The 18,358-nt window shown below is 39.6% G+C and overlaps 1 protein-coding gene across 1 annotated transcript; it reads left to right on the top strand.

Moving 5' to 3' along the window:
- Positions 1-1,398: 1,398 nt before the first annotated feature.
- Positions 1,399-17,161, top strand: hs3st3l (heparan sulfate (glucosamine) 3-O-sulfotransferase 3-like). The gene is made up of 2 exons (XM_066704718.1): positions 1,399-2,047; positions 14,813-17,161. Exons 1-2 carry the CDS (start codon positions 1,581-1,583, stop codon positions 15,429-15,431), a joined length of 1,086 nt encoding a protein of 361 aa, XP_066560815.1. The 5' UTR covers positions 1,399-1,580; the 3' UTR covers positions 15,432-17,161.
- The last annotated feature ends 1,197 nt before the right edge of the window (positions 17,162-18,358 follow it).

The raw sequence follows: 18,358 nt of genomic DNA, 5'->3' as shown, positions 1-18,358 counted from the left end.
TGAAGACTGGAAAAATGTTGCCTGGTCTGATGAGTCTCGATTTCTGTTGAGACATTCAGATGGTAGAGTCAGAATTTGGCGTAAACAGAATGAGAACATGGATCCATCATGCCTTGTTACCACTGTGCAGGCTGGTGGTGGTGGTGTAATGGTGTGGGGGATGTTTTCTTGGCACACTTTAGGCCCCTTAGTGCCAATTGGGCATCGTTTAAATGCCACGGCCTACCTGAGCATTGTTTCTGACCATGTCCATCCCTTTATGACCACCATGTACCCATCCTCTGATGGCTACTTCCAGCAGGATAATGCACCATGTCACAAAGGTCGAATAATTTCAAATTGGTTTCTTGAACATGACAATGAGTTCACTGTACTAAACTGGCCCCCACAGTCACCAGATCTCAACCCAATAGAGCATCTTTGGGATGTGGTGGAACGGGAGCTTCGTGCCCTGGATGTGCATCCCACAAATCTCCATCAACTGCAAGATGCTATCCTATCAATATGGGCCAACATTTCTAAAGAATGCTTTCAGCACCTTGTTGAATCAATGCCATGTAGAATTAAGGCAGTTCTGAAGGCGAAAGGGGGTCAAAAACACTGTATTAGTATGGTGTTCCTAATAATCCTTTAGGTGAGTGTATTTCTGCTTCCCTATCTTCAGTGTAAATAAAAGAAAAATAACTAAATAATGTTCCTTTTCTAAAGATTCCCACAAGCACATATTTTCTTTTGCCTTAATACTAGGCAAATGTTCAGCATGCTTAGGGATGTTCCAATATTATAACTTATTTGGCATGCTACTGATCAAAATTATTCATGGTACAATTTTATAGACCGTTTAATGAAGCCGGGATATATGTCATTGATGCATTTTAAAGGTTTTTCAAGGCAAGTTCTGCACTGGTTGATCAAAAGGATAGAGCCCTAGATGTTAACAGTTGCTATGCCCAGTCCACAATTTGGCACATAATACAGAACTATATTGACCTTATGTGGTAAAAATACAGCATACACAGACCTGTGCTAGTTTCTAGTCTCCCAGTCATTTGAATGTACACAAAATGGACATGACCCCCGCTACACACACTGTTCCCTCTCTCCTGCCATTTAAGACTGTGGCATAAACCCGCCTCTGGTCCTATCTCTCCAATGAAAGCAGGTTGTGTGCAGCATTGGCTGATGAGCACATTTTCATGAATGAATGAGATCGGTCCCGGACAGGAATACTCGGGGGACGTATAAAGAGGCAAGGCAGTCTCAGATAGAAAGATAACCAGCGCTGGGAAATGAAACGCAGCATCTTCTGTCCTGCTTAGGGTGGCGAAACACCGCGCACAGGAGGCGTCCTGAGATGACATGAACACAATGAGGTGTGTGTGTCTGTGTGGGGTGGCTTTGGGGTGGGGGGGCATCTGCAGGGGGTCGTTGTGAAGCAGCATGAAGCGCATTATACACTTTCTGGGACTTTGGAGTTTAAAGAGCCCGTCCTCGTCGCTCAGTGATGCCCTCGCCGAACATGCGAGCCCATTTTAAAGTTCGCAGACTAGAATGGCTGCCTCCTGCCTGCACCTAGCGGGATGGCCAGCTTTCAGCACCCTTACCTGGACGTGCGGAGATTCCTGCAGAGACTGCTCGTCATGCTGTCGCTTGGCACTCTGTGCGCTTCACTCTTTTACTTCCTGGCCGGCTGCTGCGAGTCTGACATCGCGGACAACACGGGCATGAGGCTCTCCACCGAGCTGGTTTTCACAGGGTGGCACCACGACCGGAATGGATCATACGGCACTAACTTTATAACCGCTCCCACTGTCGGCACCCCGGCGCCGGATGCTGAGGGGACAGGTGCGCCAGGTTTGGAGAGCAGCAACCCGGGGAAGGACTGGACGGCGGCCCGGAGGCTCCCGCAGGCTCTGATCATCGGGGTGAAGAAAGGTGGCACCCGGGCGCTGCTGGAGTTTCTGCGGCTGCACCCCGACATCCGGGCGCTGGGCTCGGAGCCGCATTTCTTCGACAGGCACTATGGACGGGGACTCACCTGGTACAGGTAAAGACACTCAGCGTGCGTCTCATCAGGACCTGCACTTGCAAAGTCCACTGCCAAGGCGGTCGTGTTTTCCCTGATTTTTTGTTTGTGTATTTAGACGTGTTTATTTCCCCATGCGCTATCTAACAATACTGTGAAGATAAGTTACCAAGTGCGTAAAGGCATTTCACTGTGTTTTCTGATACTTTTTATTGGTTTGTTAAAAACAAAAAACAATTGCAACAGAATGCTAATTATGCTTAATTAATAATATTTTTAAAAACAACTTACATACTAATTAAGAAGCAAGCAAACACAAAACGTGTATTTACTACTCAAGTATATATATATATATATATATATATATATATATATATATATATATATATTGCCAACGTCATCCGTGCACATTTGTTTTAATCTTTACACACATTTAGAAATAAATTATAGGAGGTAACTTTAAATTCAGATGTGATTCGTATTACAATAATTATTATATTAAAAAGGAAATACATTATCTGGACCTTTATGTTGCAATAAAATAAATGTAAAACGTATAAGTCCCATGATAGGACTAATCACATGCGCCACAGTGTGGATCATTTGAGAATATATGGATTCCGTCTGGATCAATATCTTGGCGGCATTATTATTATTATTATTATTATTATTATTATTATTATTATTAATAATAATCATCATCATTTTATTTGTGTATAAGTAACTGACCGCGTCGTAAATAAATAAATAACGTGCCACACATGTATTATATATGTATATGTGTGTAGTGACATTTATATGTATCACTTTGACTTTATTGTCATGCTAAGTTGTAATATTAAAGAAGTGGCAATAGAAAATAAATACATAATACATGGACTTATGAAACTGGGAAGGTAGACATGGACACTGTATATCCCATTAGCAGCCAAATTATCTTTAAAATCTGGTAATGCCTGCCTCAGTAGTAGGTGTTATTGTTTAATTAGCAGCAAAGGACCTGCCAGGAGGTATTTGCATAAAGGAACAGTTGTCTCCTCTTGTAGTTGTAGAATCCATCTGTAGTGTGCTTGCATTTGTGGTAATTGCATTTTTTAAATTTAACTTAATGACTCAGTCATGTTAATTTGATATAACAAAAATGTCTTCATACCAATGGATGCTGCCTTGCTTACATGGAAATGCCAGTTTTGTGGATATTAGGAAGTTGTAGGTTTTCAACTTCTAGTTTTAGGAGACTAGCGCAAAGTATTGCCCTTTATTTAAAAATCGGGGCCAGGCATTGGCAACACTGTGTTATCTAGAGGTCTGTGTTAAGAGCATATAGGTAAAAGAGAGTTAATAAAAACACATAATTTGCAGTCTGTGAAAGAGAGCACAACATGTGTGACACATTTATGTAAGACAAGACTACTCTTACAAAGAGGGGTAAGCAACATTTGTACATATGCAATCCAAATAAAGTCGGCAAAGTCTGAGGTACAGTGATCTGTGTTAAAAAGAGAGGAATCCAGTGCAAGCTCAGTGATGAAAGTAATGTGTGTATTGGGTATAGGGGTGCACAATGTAAAGCATGCAGCAGGGTCTGTATTATTAGTCAGTATATTTTGGCAAACTTTAGTCCATATCAATATATTATTAATTAAGTGTAGCATAATAATGTATATATATATATATATATATATATATATACACACACACATTTGCTAAAAGTACCTTTATTTTCAGAATACTGAACTATGCAAATTGCCATGGAAAGCAGTGGGGAAAATAACTAAAACTTAGGTCTCTCATATTCTTTTGAGGTAGAAACATAACACTCCACTCCTAGATTCAGTTTTTGCTTATTCCCCCGCCCCCCCGCCAAAAAATAACAATAATAAATGCATTTGTCTTGGGTAATTAAAACAATAATGGTGCAAATGGAGGTAGTTAATTCAACTTTAACACAGATGGCGTGATTAGATAAAATGTTGTTGATCATTTCAGGAATGCAGAAGCATGCAATTATGTCAGTTTTGCTTTATTGCTTGACACATTGCTCTGAAGCTATTGTCACTTTCCTAAGAGCTCTAGAGTGACAGAACAATTGTGTTCTCAAAGAAAACTTTGCTTTTTGCAGGATACCAAACTTTATTCCTGTCCAGGAGATGAGAGCTTGTTTTAAATATTTGCTTGTTCAGTAATGAAGGTGTTATAAGGAGAAAAAACGAACAAACAAATTAAACGTGTTGTATATCTCACTCATGAGTTCCTCCACATACATGAAATTCACGTTACAAGTCTGTAACTACAGAACAAGGATTTCACAGCAGAGATGGCCAGTTAAAGACAGCTTAATGCTTAAAGATAGATGGGTTAATGTTATTTAAATATAGCCCTGATAAGGATTAGTACAGCATTTCCGATACGTTGTGCCACACGTGGGTGTTTTTAGGTGTCAGGTTTGTCTGCAAATAGTTTTTTACATTCATTGCAGCATCCAGTTCTTTAGCATTAATTTAGCATTTGTTACAATGTCTGGTGCATAATTAATATTTGGAGGCACAGTATACCTATTTATAAGTATTTAATTGATTTTAGTAGTATGCAATTTTACTAGTAGCTAATAAAAGTCTAGATGTATTTTCCTTTTTGAGAACAAGAGAGATTTATACCTATAAATGATGCATTGCTGCAGCAGTGGGTGATGCATCTTGTTTTCTCCATTCTGTTTGCAAAACGTTAATTTAAATGCTGCATTATGGGCCGTCAATGTACGTGGTTAATTTCTGTGGAAAACATTGATGTTTATAGGGACAAGACAAATGACATGGCCACCACAGTTTCCGCAGCTGCAACGAATAAAGCTATTTCTGTGTAGTTGGGCCCTCATTTATCACCTCCCCTCTCAAATCAGATGGGTGAGTAGGTAGCGCACAATTCTTTTTATTTCTTTTTGAAAGCCTGATAAATGGTTTTGTCTAGGCAACATCTTTTAATTATGAGATTAAAGGGAACATTAAAAATAATCTGACCTTTTACTCGTTTGATATCCTTTGTCATCTTACTATTCCCATCTCAAAGGAGACTGATAAGACAGAGAAAACTGAAGGGTTTGTACAGATATTGAAACATACAAAAACGTTTCCATTTATTGCTTTTTGATCATACTAAATGAACTAACAGATATAGACTTGCAGCATGACATCGCAGATCGTCAGATAGACTAATAATATGATCCATGAGGGACTTTCAGGACACGGACACTTCTAGCTGCCAAGTCCCCTCAATCTGTGTCTTTAAAGCACAGCTCTGGCATGGATTGTCACCGCCACACGGCCAGATGAACCGCTCTGCACTGCATACAACTTGACATTATTGTGGGACTTGTCAATTGACCTTTAGCCTGGGTCACTTATACTATAGGAGATAATGATGTCCTCTGGTCAGTTCATGTGCTCTGTGCCTTCAAGGAGATCACTGGATACAGTAGCCAAAGATTGCTCCTCACCAGTCAAGCAATCAGCCCATTAATATTCCTACTAGATTTAATAAGAGGTTGAATTAGCCATTGTTGTCTCAATACTGTACTGTGCAAACAGGAAAATAAATCCCATAGATTAGTGGTTCAGTTCAAAGTCCCTAAAAACAAAAGGCCTAATAAATTGCAGGGCGCAAATAAGAGCTTCACAAAGCTGGGAAAAGAGACGGAATCAAGTTTTGTGCTCACAGTGTGTCTTCAATCGATAGCCCCCCAGGTTGACCTTGAGTTGATATGAGCATTAAAGCAGTTAGCTTTGGTCAGTGCAGATTCAGTTACAATTAGCAAGGGGTTTTATCCTGCAATGCTATAAGCCTGGCACGCGGATGGAGGTCATGTTTCACTTCTAAGTACTGTCGGTTTCTCCAAAGAGATCAATTCAATATACATACATAGAGAGAGACTGTGTATATGTATATATATATATTTTTTTTTTGCTGTTCAATTTAAGCAGAAATATAGCAGAGTTGCATGGTCAGTGGTGCATGTGACAAGATAAAAGGGGTTAAAAGGGCAACTGATGTACACTCGGCTGTCCTTTGTGGTTTGGACCGTTTCTTCTTTAAAGCCAAATATCATATTACTGCGGAAACTAGCTTTGATTTCCCGTAAGTTTTCTTTTAGTTTTTTGTTTTTCTTGCCATATCTGTGTTGATAATTGACCAGAATCGGGATGAGGGTGTTGTAACGTTGCAAAGCACTGTAATTGAAGAGTATGTGCAGTTTGATACAACTTTATTGTAGTGGATCCTATCAGTGTTTTATTAAATTATGTGGTAGCAAACATCTGACCTCTGAATTACATTGTATTGTATTAGAGTGATGTACACATGCAAGGTTAATGAATTGGAGTCAATCATGAACAAAGCCCAGGAACCAGTCTGATCCTTGAGTGTATCAGACAGTCTTAGTCCTGTATATTGTTATAGTAAGTTGCACCCCCTTCAGAAAAGCTTTATCTATCATTTAAATGAATCACATGAATATTTACAAATTACTAATGTTTTTATTAAACTTGAGGTGCTAATTCCAAATCTGAAAGAAAAACACACAGATTGATTTTATTTTTAATTTTTTTAAAGAACTGCCCAGTCATCCTTTAAGGTATACTTACCCAAAATCGCTTGTTTCAACTCAACCACAAAGCATTTATAAATCACTTCCACTGTCATCTTCAAAGAGCTATTTTATTCTAGAAAGAGAGTGTCTGTCTTTTGGGTGAATTATATGTCTGGTTTTGAATATATTTGCATCCGTTTAACACATGCAAAAAAACAAAATAGATATATTAAGGGATTTTACATTGCTATTTTAAAATGGGAAGAAGCAAGTAATTTGAAAAGGAACAAGCCGAATGATTAATCTGACATTTAAAGTTTGAAATGTTTTCTTTGTTCAGTTGTTTTTAACCCTGAATGAGCAACACATCGTATCTGAATGGCTATCGCACATTTTGTAGTAGAAAATAGACTACATGGATATTAAAATTATTTTGAGCAAATATTGAATTGGATTGGAGACGGTATATGTGGAATTTAACGTATCCAGTGGGGTGTTTTAAAAGAGCAGCAGCTGACTTGCTCTGGTTGATGGGAGTTAGTGGTTTGGTGAGACTGTCCCATATGTTTTGTTGGGCTGATGATTCAGGGTAGATTCTTGCAAAGTTGACTTCACTGATTAGTCAAGATTTACTATAGTCAGCCCAGCACGGGATTTTCATAATCCAGGGACAGGTGCATCTTATTGCTAGTACTGTCCTGTACTTTATAAAATCACCATACGGTCCAGACAGTCGGTTTTTAATTCAATCCTCATTAAGGTACCATCGGGAATTAGGAGAAGCAGCATCGTAGGGGACCCCTATGATGGATGTGAGCTGGAAGTGGACAGGGCATGGTTACAATTGACTGCGTTTTTAATGGCTATTGTGCAACCAAATGGATGACTGGGTGTAATCCCCCCCCCCCCCACACACACACACCCACCATCTCCTTTGTATAATTGTACACTATTACTTTTATTGCTTAAACTATCATTGTATCAAGCTGGTTAAAATCAATACCCTGCTATAATGTGAACAGAATGACAGAAGCACTTAGTATCTGAACTATTATGTTTTGTATTGGGGTACAATGTTATTTCCCTTCATGAACAAAGAAGAGAAATTAAAGTCAATGGCAACACAGACTTTAAAAGGACAATTTAAATGAAGTTAAGCACATCATTGGAATCACATTTTTGTTCTTTTCACTGGTAGAATGCTAGGTTTTTTCTCTTTTTTGGCATGTAATTTGCAAATTTCTCCCGATTTGGCAATGGTTTCATCAGACCAGTAAATCAACTTCATGAGGAATTTAAGGTGGATGAGTGAAAGTTTAATATTGTCCCTAATAAAAATACACCCCTTGTGGTTTTCAGAACTCAATCGCTCTTGTCTTGTAACTCGTGAGAGAGGATAAAAACAAAACAAGTGTACAGCTCCCAAACAGAATTACGTCTGTAAAATATTTAGAATTGTTGTACCATTATGAGCCAGAAAACATTGTGTCAATTTTGGGTATGTTTGTGTGCGTGTGTTTTGATGGTTAAAGGGAGTGCGTGCTTGTGTGTGTGTGTGTGTGTGTGTGTGTGTAAGGGTGGTGAACGCAAACCCTCTGCTGTTGTTGGTGTCCCACAAAGAAGAAGATGAAATAATTGCGACACATCTGCCTCTGCTCAGCAAGCCACTGATGGGGATCCAAACTGCTCTGTGTACAAAGTCCACCTGCTGCCCTTTCGCCAGCTGAGACCTGCATTACCATACCACCATCGAAATCAATACCCAGAGCAGAGCCAGAGTGCTGCTTAGCTTATTCAGTATACCTCAGAGAAAACGGAGCAGCATCGGGAACTTCAGCTCAATTAGGGCAAGTTATCTACTTTCCAAAACGATGGGGCTTCGAGGAAAGAAAAGGGGGAAAAAAAACAAGCCAGTAATTTAACAACTGCTGAGTTTGTCAGGCTTCTAAAATAGAGGGAAAGAACTTGGTTTGGAATAGCAGGCTTTGTGTTGGATTTAAACCTAAACACTAGCTCTAAAACAGGGTCACTTTACTTTCCTGTAAACAGTGACTTTCCCTTCTTTGTCACCCTTTACAGCTTTCCCCATTTTATACCCCAGGACGGCAATTTGCTGCAGTCTGCAGTTTTTTAGATTTGTTTTAACTGCAGACTTCTAAAAAAAGGCAATTAGCGGCCAATTAAGGTCATATGCACACCAGAGTATTTCATTTACCTGGGGATCTCTAATAAAGAGTTCAATGGTAGGGCGATCTCACAGTTATTAAACCAGAACGTACGCCAGTGCAGGCTAACACAAGAGAAAAGACATCCAAGCAGAAAGAATCCCTGTGAGTTGTATAAACTGCTGATAATGTCAGCTTTTCTTTCTTTCTTTTCTTTCTCTTTTGTCAAGTTTTGGTCTAATTGTACCCTTAACAAATGGTATATGGTTGACCATTTGAAATGACCTCTTTCAGACATCACCCATGAATACACTGTATTCATGCCCACATGCATTTATAAATGCACCTGTGTATTTCTTGGGTGCATATTGTGCAATCTACAGTACTTGGCTTCTCTTGTCCAAACTGAAATAACTCACTAGTAGCTACAGCAGGTTGTATTATCGTAAACCCTGAAGTATTTATTATATTCTCACAAAGCGTGGTTTGTGATTTTTTCCGGTCCATGTGCCTTTCTCTGTGTTCACAAGTGCTCCGAGGGGTCGGGGATGAGTGCAAATGGAAAGCCACTCATTGTTTTCTGAGCTGGACAAAAGCAGAACATTCTGGGGCGACTGCATTTGTCTCGGAGGGAAGATATTCACTGCCAACTGACCGGATGGAGGAGGTTTGCTAATGGACTTTCTTTTTCTTCCTTTCTCCATGTGAAGCACATCTCTAACCCCCTACTCATGAGATTACAGTTATATCACATGCAGCTCCACATGATCAAAATGTTATTTAAAGAAGAAAGAAAGAGCTCTCTTCTCCCCTCTTATGGTAAGAGAATCGAGCGTGAGGAACATTGCCTCTTGGAGAGATGAATAGGTCAACAACATAGAAATCTGTAAATTATTGATGGCCATCTCTAATAGACTCTTTGGCTTCATAATGGGTGTGGGTAAACAGGGAAGTCTTTAGGATAAGTGCTTGCCCTGATGAAGTAATTGATAATGCATCACGGCCAGGGATTTGCTGCACACCCCTCCTTATTCGGAGCTCCAAAATGCTTAATCTTGATTGGGAGTATTGATATGAGGTCACGTTGCATGCATTTGCCGCACTGAAAGGTGAGACCCGGCTGCGTCTCAGGACACTGAACCCATTAGGTTCTCCATCTCTCACAATTTGTCTGCCACGTAGTCACTGCTTCTCTGCAGGCAGAAGAGTCCTGCTTGGATATAGATGTATCTATTTGCCCAGTGTCATTTTTTGGATTGATTGGAACGAATGCCGGACGGCCTCATAGCGTTGTGTGTGAGGTGTAGGTTTTTGTTTTCCATCTTCTCAGACTGACCTCTGTAGTTAAATACAGATGAGAAATAAGCCCTAGATACCTAATACCTCTTATTGCCAATGATGCTGAGATTTAACCTTGCCCTTCACTTATTCACTCATTGATTTCAAAAGCGCTATTTGAGTGCATACATGTTTCCTTCACTGTATTGCACCTGCATAACTGCTCTTTATTCTTCAATTGAACATAAAATGTGATACAATATAAGTCAGAACAAACTCAGGAATGTGACTATAAGAGTGTGTAAATCACTTTCTGCTAATGGAAATGTATACACTGTCTTTAACGTAGATGCTGATTTTTAAGTAGAAATGTGTTTGAATTGTTACACTTACTATTTGGACTATACATGCCTTTAATTTGCCTTAACTGTATAATGTGTTTCTAGACTCTTACATTGAAGCACTTGAAGAAGTATGGGCAAATGACAGATTTGTTTAATTCTGGAATCAATCTTAGCTACTGACACACTTCATGTGTCTGTACTGCAGCTGGATTTTGGTGCACTTTTGAAGTGGTAACATATGGCATTTCAGTGGCAAAGGAAGCATCTAATTTGAAGGTTATGATTTAATTGGAACTATTGCATATCTGTAGCTTTATAAAAATGAGTTGTGATCTGGGGAATGAAGTAAGGGTGGATCAGTCAGTTCATAAGAGGTGATGAAAAGAAGGCTCTGACAGCCCATGACAGTTTTCTGTTAATTTCAGCACCCATAGACTACCACCATATATTGTTATAGTACTTATTATCTCATGAAAGCAGTATTGATTTCTTGTCAGAATGAATGTATGCTTTGAAATGAAAGAAGGTGCTAAACGAGACTTCAGAACTACCAAATACACACATATAATATACATACAAATATATATATATATATATAGAGAGAGAGAGAAAGAGAGAGATATATAAAGATAGAGGGATGAAGATAGAGGGAAGGGGAGATAACTCTTCTAAAGGTCTCACTTTAAGAAATGTTAATGTCCAGTCTTAATAGTGAACTTGTGTTCTGCTTAACAATCATCTGTGTCCAAGTAAACTCGAGAGATGCAGTCAGATTGGGAGAGGGAGACAGTGGCACTTTTCTGAGTTTTCCAACATGGGGAACAGCGCTGTATTGGACCCGAGGAATCACACTTAAGGCTCTGCTTTAAAGAGATAAAGAGGCAAGCGCAGCGGAGAGGAAGCAAACAATTACAAAAGGCTCGTAAGGCATCTTGACTAGCAGGTGCAGTAAAAGCCCATCTACGGGATGACAGTCAAATTAAGTGAGGTCACAGACAACTACAGGAGTCTTGAGATAGAGGAGAGCAGGTGTACTTCAGGCCCTTATTAAGAATTCATCAGAATTTGTCTGTACACGAGCCACGGAATGTAGATTAGTCACATCTGCTGCCCACTATCATTGTGTAGGTGAGCAGAATGGCCCCTCAGTCCATTTGTTTTTTCTTGTATGTCAGTAACCTGGAGTGATTAATGCCGGCTGCACATCTGCCCAGCAGCCCTTATTACTAATGCACATTTAAAGTACCACTTAGAGAGAAGAAGGGCTTGCTACTAATTTGCTGCCAAGAAGTGACATAATGCCCAAGATACACCTACAACTTAACATTTAAAATAGGACCTAGCTGCTTTTCTCTGTGTGGAGGTTTTCCATGCTCTTAAATATTATGTAAGCGAACATCCTAAAATGTGAATGTATTTTTTCTGAGTTTGTGTACTCTAAGGACCACCCATCTATCGAAAGTGACCCTTTAAATGAGCATTTGGCTTTGTACATTGCAAGGTTTGTGCCTTAGGATGAAGAGAAGCAAAGTTGTTGTTTTCTGGCATTGTCACTTGTGAAAGTGTGCAGGAAAGCCATTGGATGGAAATGGCTTGGTTTTGGTTTTAATTTATTTATACACATTTTAAGCATGCCTTTTTTTGTCTGGTTTTTGAACTGCTATATTGTCACTGAAGAGCACTAACAGATTTTGGCTTTTGTTGATGGTTTTTGGGGAAGACGGAAGAAAAGACTATTGCTATTAATGCCATGATATGATAGCCCACTGACAAAGAAATGATCAGTCTATAATTTTAATGGTAGGTGTATTTTAACAGTGAGAGACAGAATAACAACAAAAAAATCCAGAAAAACGCATTTCAAAAAAGTTATAAATTGATTTGCATGTTAATGAGGGAAATAAGTATTTGACCCCTTCGACTTAGTACTTGGTGGCAAAACCCTTGTTGGCAATCACAGAGGTCAGACGTTTCTTGTAGTTGGCCACCAGGTTTGCACACATCTCAGGAGGGATTTTGTCCCACTCCTCTTTGCAGATCCTCTCCAAGTCATTAAGGTTTCGAGGCTGACGTTTGGCAACTCGAACCTTCAGCTCCCTCCACAGATTTTCTATGGGTTTAAGGTCTGGAGACTGGCTAGGCCACTCCAGGACCTTAATGTGCTTCTTCTTGAGCCACTCCTTTGTTGCCTTGCCTTGTTTTGGGTCATTGTCATGCTGGAATACCCATCCACGACCCATTTTCAATGCCCTGGCTGAGGGAAGGAGGTTCTCACCCAAGATTTGACGGTACATGGCCCCGTCCATCGTCCCTTTGATGCGGTGCAGTTGTCCTGTCCCCTTAGCAGAAAAACACCCCCAAAGCATAATGTTTCCACCTCCATGTTTGATGGTGGGGATGGTGTTCTTGGGGTCATTCCTCCTCCTCCAAACACGGCGAGTTGAGTTGATGCCAAAGAACTCGATTTTGGTCTCATCTGACTACAACATTTTCACCCAGTTCTCCTCTGAATCATTCAGATGTTCATTGGCAAACTTCAGACGGGCCTGTACATGTGCTTTCTTGAGCAGGGGGACCTTGCGGGCGCTGCAGGATTTCAGTCCTTCACGGCATAGTGTGTTACCAATTGTTTTCTTGGTGACTATGGTCCCAGCTGCCTTGAGATCATTAACAAGATCCTCCCGTGTAGTTCTGGGCTGATTCCTCACCATTCTCATGATCATTGAAACTCCACGAGGTGAGATCTTGCATGGAGTCCCAGACCGAGGGAGATTGACAGTTATTTTGTGTTTCTTCCATTTGCGAATAATCGCACCAACTGTTGTCATCTTCTCACCAAGCTGCTTGGCGATGGTCTTGTAGCCCATTCCAGCCTTGTGTAGGTCTACAATATTGTCCCTGACATCCTTGGACAGCTCTTTGGTCTTGGCCATGTTGGAGAGTTTGGAATCTGATTGATTGATTGCTTCTGTGGACAGGTGTCTTTTATACAGGTAACGAGCTGAGATTAGGAGCACTCCCTTTAAGAGAGTGCTCCTAATCTCAGCTCGTTACCTGTATAAAAGACACCTGGGAGCCAGAAATCTTGCTGATTGATAGGGGATCAAATACTTATTTCCCTCATTAACATGCAAATCAATTTATAACTTTTTTGAAATGAGTTTTTCTGGATTTTTTTGTTGTTATTTTGTCTCTCGCTGGTAAAATACACCTACCATTAAAATTATAGACTGATCATTTTTTTGTAAGTGGGCAAACTTACAAAATCATCAGGGGATCAAATACTTTTTTCCCCCACTGTGTATATATATATATATATATATATATATATATATATATATATATATATATGCCATCGTTGGTTGTAATAAATATGTTGAGTGTATTATTTAATATACCATTATTTCACTTTTGGGTTTAGAAAATTTCAGATTCAACTGGTTCACAACTGTCTTCAACAGTGTACAGTATTATGCAGCTTATAACAAGTTTAAATCCCCTATAGAGTATCAAAGTAAAAAATCTAAAAAACAACAAAGAAATAACCCCTCCAAAGACCCAGTGCAAAACTAATTCTGTGTTAGGTGACAACAACAGTCCTAATACATTCCCTGGCCTTGGCTGCAGTGTTAGTAAATCATGAAGCACAAGTCATATTCAACACCTTTCCACACCCCTGGGGGACGATAATGAATCAAGCTGACATATGCAACCCTGAAAAAAAAATGTCAGATTGTAATTATATATGAACAGTAGCCATCAATTTATGGAGGGAAAAAAATCTGCTTTTATTCACTGCAACATCCATCAGAATACCGGGCCATGTTTTTGTTTTCTTATTGACCAGCGAGTCTGATGCAGAAGTCAATATGGAGACAGCTCCAGACAAAAAGGTCACACAGAGGATGACTTCTACAGCAGAAAGAGCCTGTGTAATAAAAGGAAAGTGGGAAATTGCTGTATTTCTGATGATTTCTCAGATTTCCCAAGTAGACCTTTTTCTGAGTGACATTTACAGTCCTCTTGATAAATACGTGGCTGCCATTTTCATCAGTGTCATGCCCAAGACATAATTTGGCTCTTTTCTTAGACAAATCAAGCCTGGTGAAGGATTTAAGGTCTTCAAAACAACATCTATCATTCGTCCTAGTTAATAAACTATGTATAAAGTCATACAAGGCATTTGAGTTATAACACAAATAGCCAAGCTACTGAATTATTTGTACATGATTCAAAAGAAAAGTTCTTAGAAAATTATAGCTGAACAGAGTACATGTGTAGCTGCTCTCTTTTGCATTATTTGCTTTTCAGTTATAATTAAAATTCAGTTCAACCGTGATTCATTGCAGAATGTAGATTCAGAGAAACAGCAGTCATCAATTAAACCTTGTTTTTCTTCTTCTGTAATGTTTTCCAGGAGTATGATGCCCAAGGCCCTTGACGGACAGATAGTTATGGAGAAGACGCCAAGATACTTTGTCACAGCCGAAACCCCGGAACGTATCTATTCTATGTCGAAGGAGATCAAGCTAATCGTGGTAGTGAGAGACCCCATTACAAGAGCAATTTCAGATTACACTCAGATCATTTCCAAAACACCAGATATCCCAAGTTTTGAGACTCTGACATTTAAGAACAGGACTACAGGGCAGGTAGATGCCCTCTGGAGCCCTCTGTGGATTGGGATGTATGCCCAGCACCTAGAGAAGTGGCTGGCCTACTTCCCCCTGTCGCAGATCCATTTTGTCCACGGTGAAAGGCTGATAAGTGACCCTGCCGGCGAACTGGGCAAAGTTCAAGACTTCCTTGGTCTCCAGAGAATCATCACGGACAAACATTTCTACTTCAACAAAACAAAAGGCTTTCCCTGCTTGAAAAAGCCAGAGGGGAGCAGTAAACCCCACTGCCTGGGGAAAACCAAAGGCAGGACACATCCAAAAATTGACCCAAAAGTCATTCAGAGACTCCGAGATTTCTATCATCCTCATAACTTGAAATTCTACCAAATGGCTGGACAGGACTTTGGCTGGCAATGACCTGTATGGGGAAGAGATGTGCTGAACATCTGCTCTTTTCCTCTTTTGTTATGAGAAACTCTGGAGCTCTCATGGATCACTTTATAGGGCCAGGCAACTCTGGCCAGTTTATTTTTTGTTCCAACTGTATCTGCTATTAATTGGGTCAAACTTAACCTCCAACTGGGACATTAAGTGCTATTTGGATGCTTCTGTAAAATACAGTCCTCACATATAAGTTCTAACATTCGCTGTCTTTCAGGTTGAAGAATCTACCGGCTCATTTTATTTTCACACTGACAAACTGACTAACTGGAAAAGCATGGCTTCCGCAAGAAAGGTCACCTGACAAAAAGTTGGGAAGAGTCTTAATCTCTTTTGCATTGTTGCTGTGGCGTGTTCAAATCTAGCTATTCAGCTCTTGGGTTAAAAGTCAGTGAGGGATGACTCGGATGTTGGCAAGGAGACTCGGTGATGGTAGAAGAACTGGCTAAGTGATCCTTGCCTTGATAGGAAACAGGATCTCCTTAGACTGAATGGTACATGAATGGGCAATTCCAAGTCATGGTGGCATCAGTGGTAACTGCATCTCTCCTACAGCTGGTACCCCATTCAATGTGGAAATAAGCATTTTGCTAGATAACGTGTGTCTCAGAGAATGTCGTTCCAACCTTTTAGAGTTGTCAGGTTAGCTTAACACTTTAGAAGCCATTCTTATAGGATTTTTTTTTAGTTAACGTTTGATGTGTAACAGGCTGAAAAACGTTTGCAGATCTGTATTTCTAGATTAAATGAAATGAATGAAAGTCCAATAACATTTCAGCACCACACCATGCATCCTTCAGATGTCTGCTAGATGTTCAATATTTGTTAATAACAGAAATATAGTCACTGCATAAAATATAACTTGGACAGAACTAATGGAAAATGTGAAATTGCATGACCTTCCAACGTTGAGTATCCCACACATTTCAGTCCTACTAGGAAATCATTAGAAACAGAGTTAAGCCATGGAGTACTTCTGCTTATAAATATATCCACAAATGTTTACCCAGGTGAGAAAAATATTATTCAGTTCTGAATTGACTTGACAGTATTATCTTTAAAGATATAGGAACTGTTCTGTAACAGCATCAATCAAAATGTACACACAAGAAAGGTGGTTCTGTCGAATTGCGCTTTTGTAAAGAAAGGAACTCTTTGAAAGTAAATATTCAAATGAAGATTGGTTTTATCATCACTGCTCATTATGGTAGTTGATAGAATAATTGTGCCCGCAGCTTCAATTTGATAGGCATTGGACTAATTTTGAAAAGAGATGAAGGAAGTCCAACAGAAAGTCAAGATGGCTTTGAGGTTATTTCTCTTTAGAAAAAAACATGAGACTGTGTTCCAGTACAACATCCAATTCTTGTTACATTAGGTAGCGATAAAAGAAATATAAATAAAATAATACCTTATGCCAGCAATTAATCTCAGTCGGATCAACTGTCCAGAATGAATTGCTGTCTTTTACTATACCTCTTGACAAGTGCATAGACCAAGTTGACAAGTCATTAAATATTAAATAAAAGCTTGAACCCATAACCCATGTTATCCTTCTTATGTGTATTGCATGTACTCTGCACTATTTTGTTTCTGGGTGGCAGCATAATAAAATATTTCACATTTTGCATCCGTTTTTTATCACACTGTGCAAATATCTATGTATCCATACAGTTCCTCCAAACAACTATGATTATATCTTTGTAAAAGGGAAATTTTAGAAAAAGCTGAAACGGAAAGACTAAAGCAGGTTTAATAACTGAAAGATAAAACAATACTTAAAATTTGTGTTAATTCAGCATCAAAATTATATTTTTTACAGATAAACTAATGGTGGAGGTACAAGATGAGACCTTTCCGTTACGTGTCTTTCTGTTAGCAGTATTTAAATGGCGTACATAGATGGTGTCAAACCAGAACTGCACCAAAACAAAACAACCCCAACATGGTGTCGCTAATGCAAGTGTTTAATCTTAAGTCATTTCAAAGTGTGAAGTGCTTTATAATCAGGGTGAAAATCTTTGAGCAGATTAACAGTCACGCACAATTTCAACACAATCCGTTCCGCACGTGGCAGAAATCAGAGCACAAAAAAGGGCTCTACTCGCAGTATACATCGGTATGTGGCACAGTGTTTTGAAGCGTGAAATCCCCCAGAACAGGACTCTAACTGTAGTTTGGAACTCCTCGAAAGGTCATTGCCTTCAGACATGACTTGAAGTAATTGGCAGTATGCAAGTGGAACTTTCCTTTCGGAGTCAGCCGGGGTCAGAGCGGTGAGAAGCTGAGAGACAAGCAGACAGAGAGGAGGGAATGCCAGTCTGTCTGCAGTGTGTGGCCGCCCACAAGAACAATCACCCGGGAGTGCGCCCTGCACGACACCCTGAAGCTCTGGGGTACGTTCCATGTCAATTTGCAGAGTGCACGCACTTAATATTCAAACTCTTAATAGGGTCTTATTCAAACCTGTCAGAAGCCTTCCTCTGTTCTAGTAACGGAGGACTAATTAGTGGATTCGCATCTACCACCAGACTTTTGCCAGATCTGCTCGACAACGGACCAAGGAAGCAGACTATGTAGTTCAGCGAAGTCACCTACAATGGTGACACGCATTTTGAATAAAGAGGTAGTTGTATTAATAACAGTTGTGCTTTTAATACTGTATATGTTCTGTTGAGCTTACATGTAGGTTTCATTTGCTCACCTCAGTATCTCAAAACTAACTTTTTAGATGGCGAGACCTCCACATTATGCTATATTAGCATTAGGATCAAATATTGGCTGTGAGTAATGGCTCTAATCTCTATTACAGAAGCACAGCTTCCAGTATGTGAAATTATATTCAAATGGCCATTACTGTGACAGCAAAAGGGACACATATAATGAGATGTCTATATCTGGAT

This window comes from Amia ocellicauda, chromosome 5 (assembly GCF_036373705.1).
Source record: "Amia ocellicauda isolate fAmiCal2 chromosome 5, fAmiCal2.hap1, whole genome shotgun sequence".
Lineage (NCBI taxonomy): Eukaryota > Metazoa > Chordata > Actinopteri > Amiiformes > Amiidae > Amia > Amia ocellicauda.
The sequence above is the reverse complement of the archived record's forward strand: the minus strand, read 5'-3'. Positions and strand labels throughout refer to the sequence as shown.

Excerpts from the sequence above, each read along its gene's own strand:
- hs3st3l (XM_066704718.1), top strand. The coding sequence starts at position 1,581 with ATGGCCAGCTTTCAGCACCCTTACCTGGACGTGCGGAGATTCCTGCAG. Across the intron at positions 2,048-14,812 it reads CGGGGACTCACCTGGTACAG|GAGTATGATGCCCAAGGCCC; the intron begins GTAAAGACACTC and ends AATGTTTTCCAG.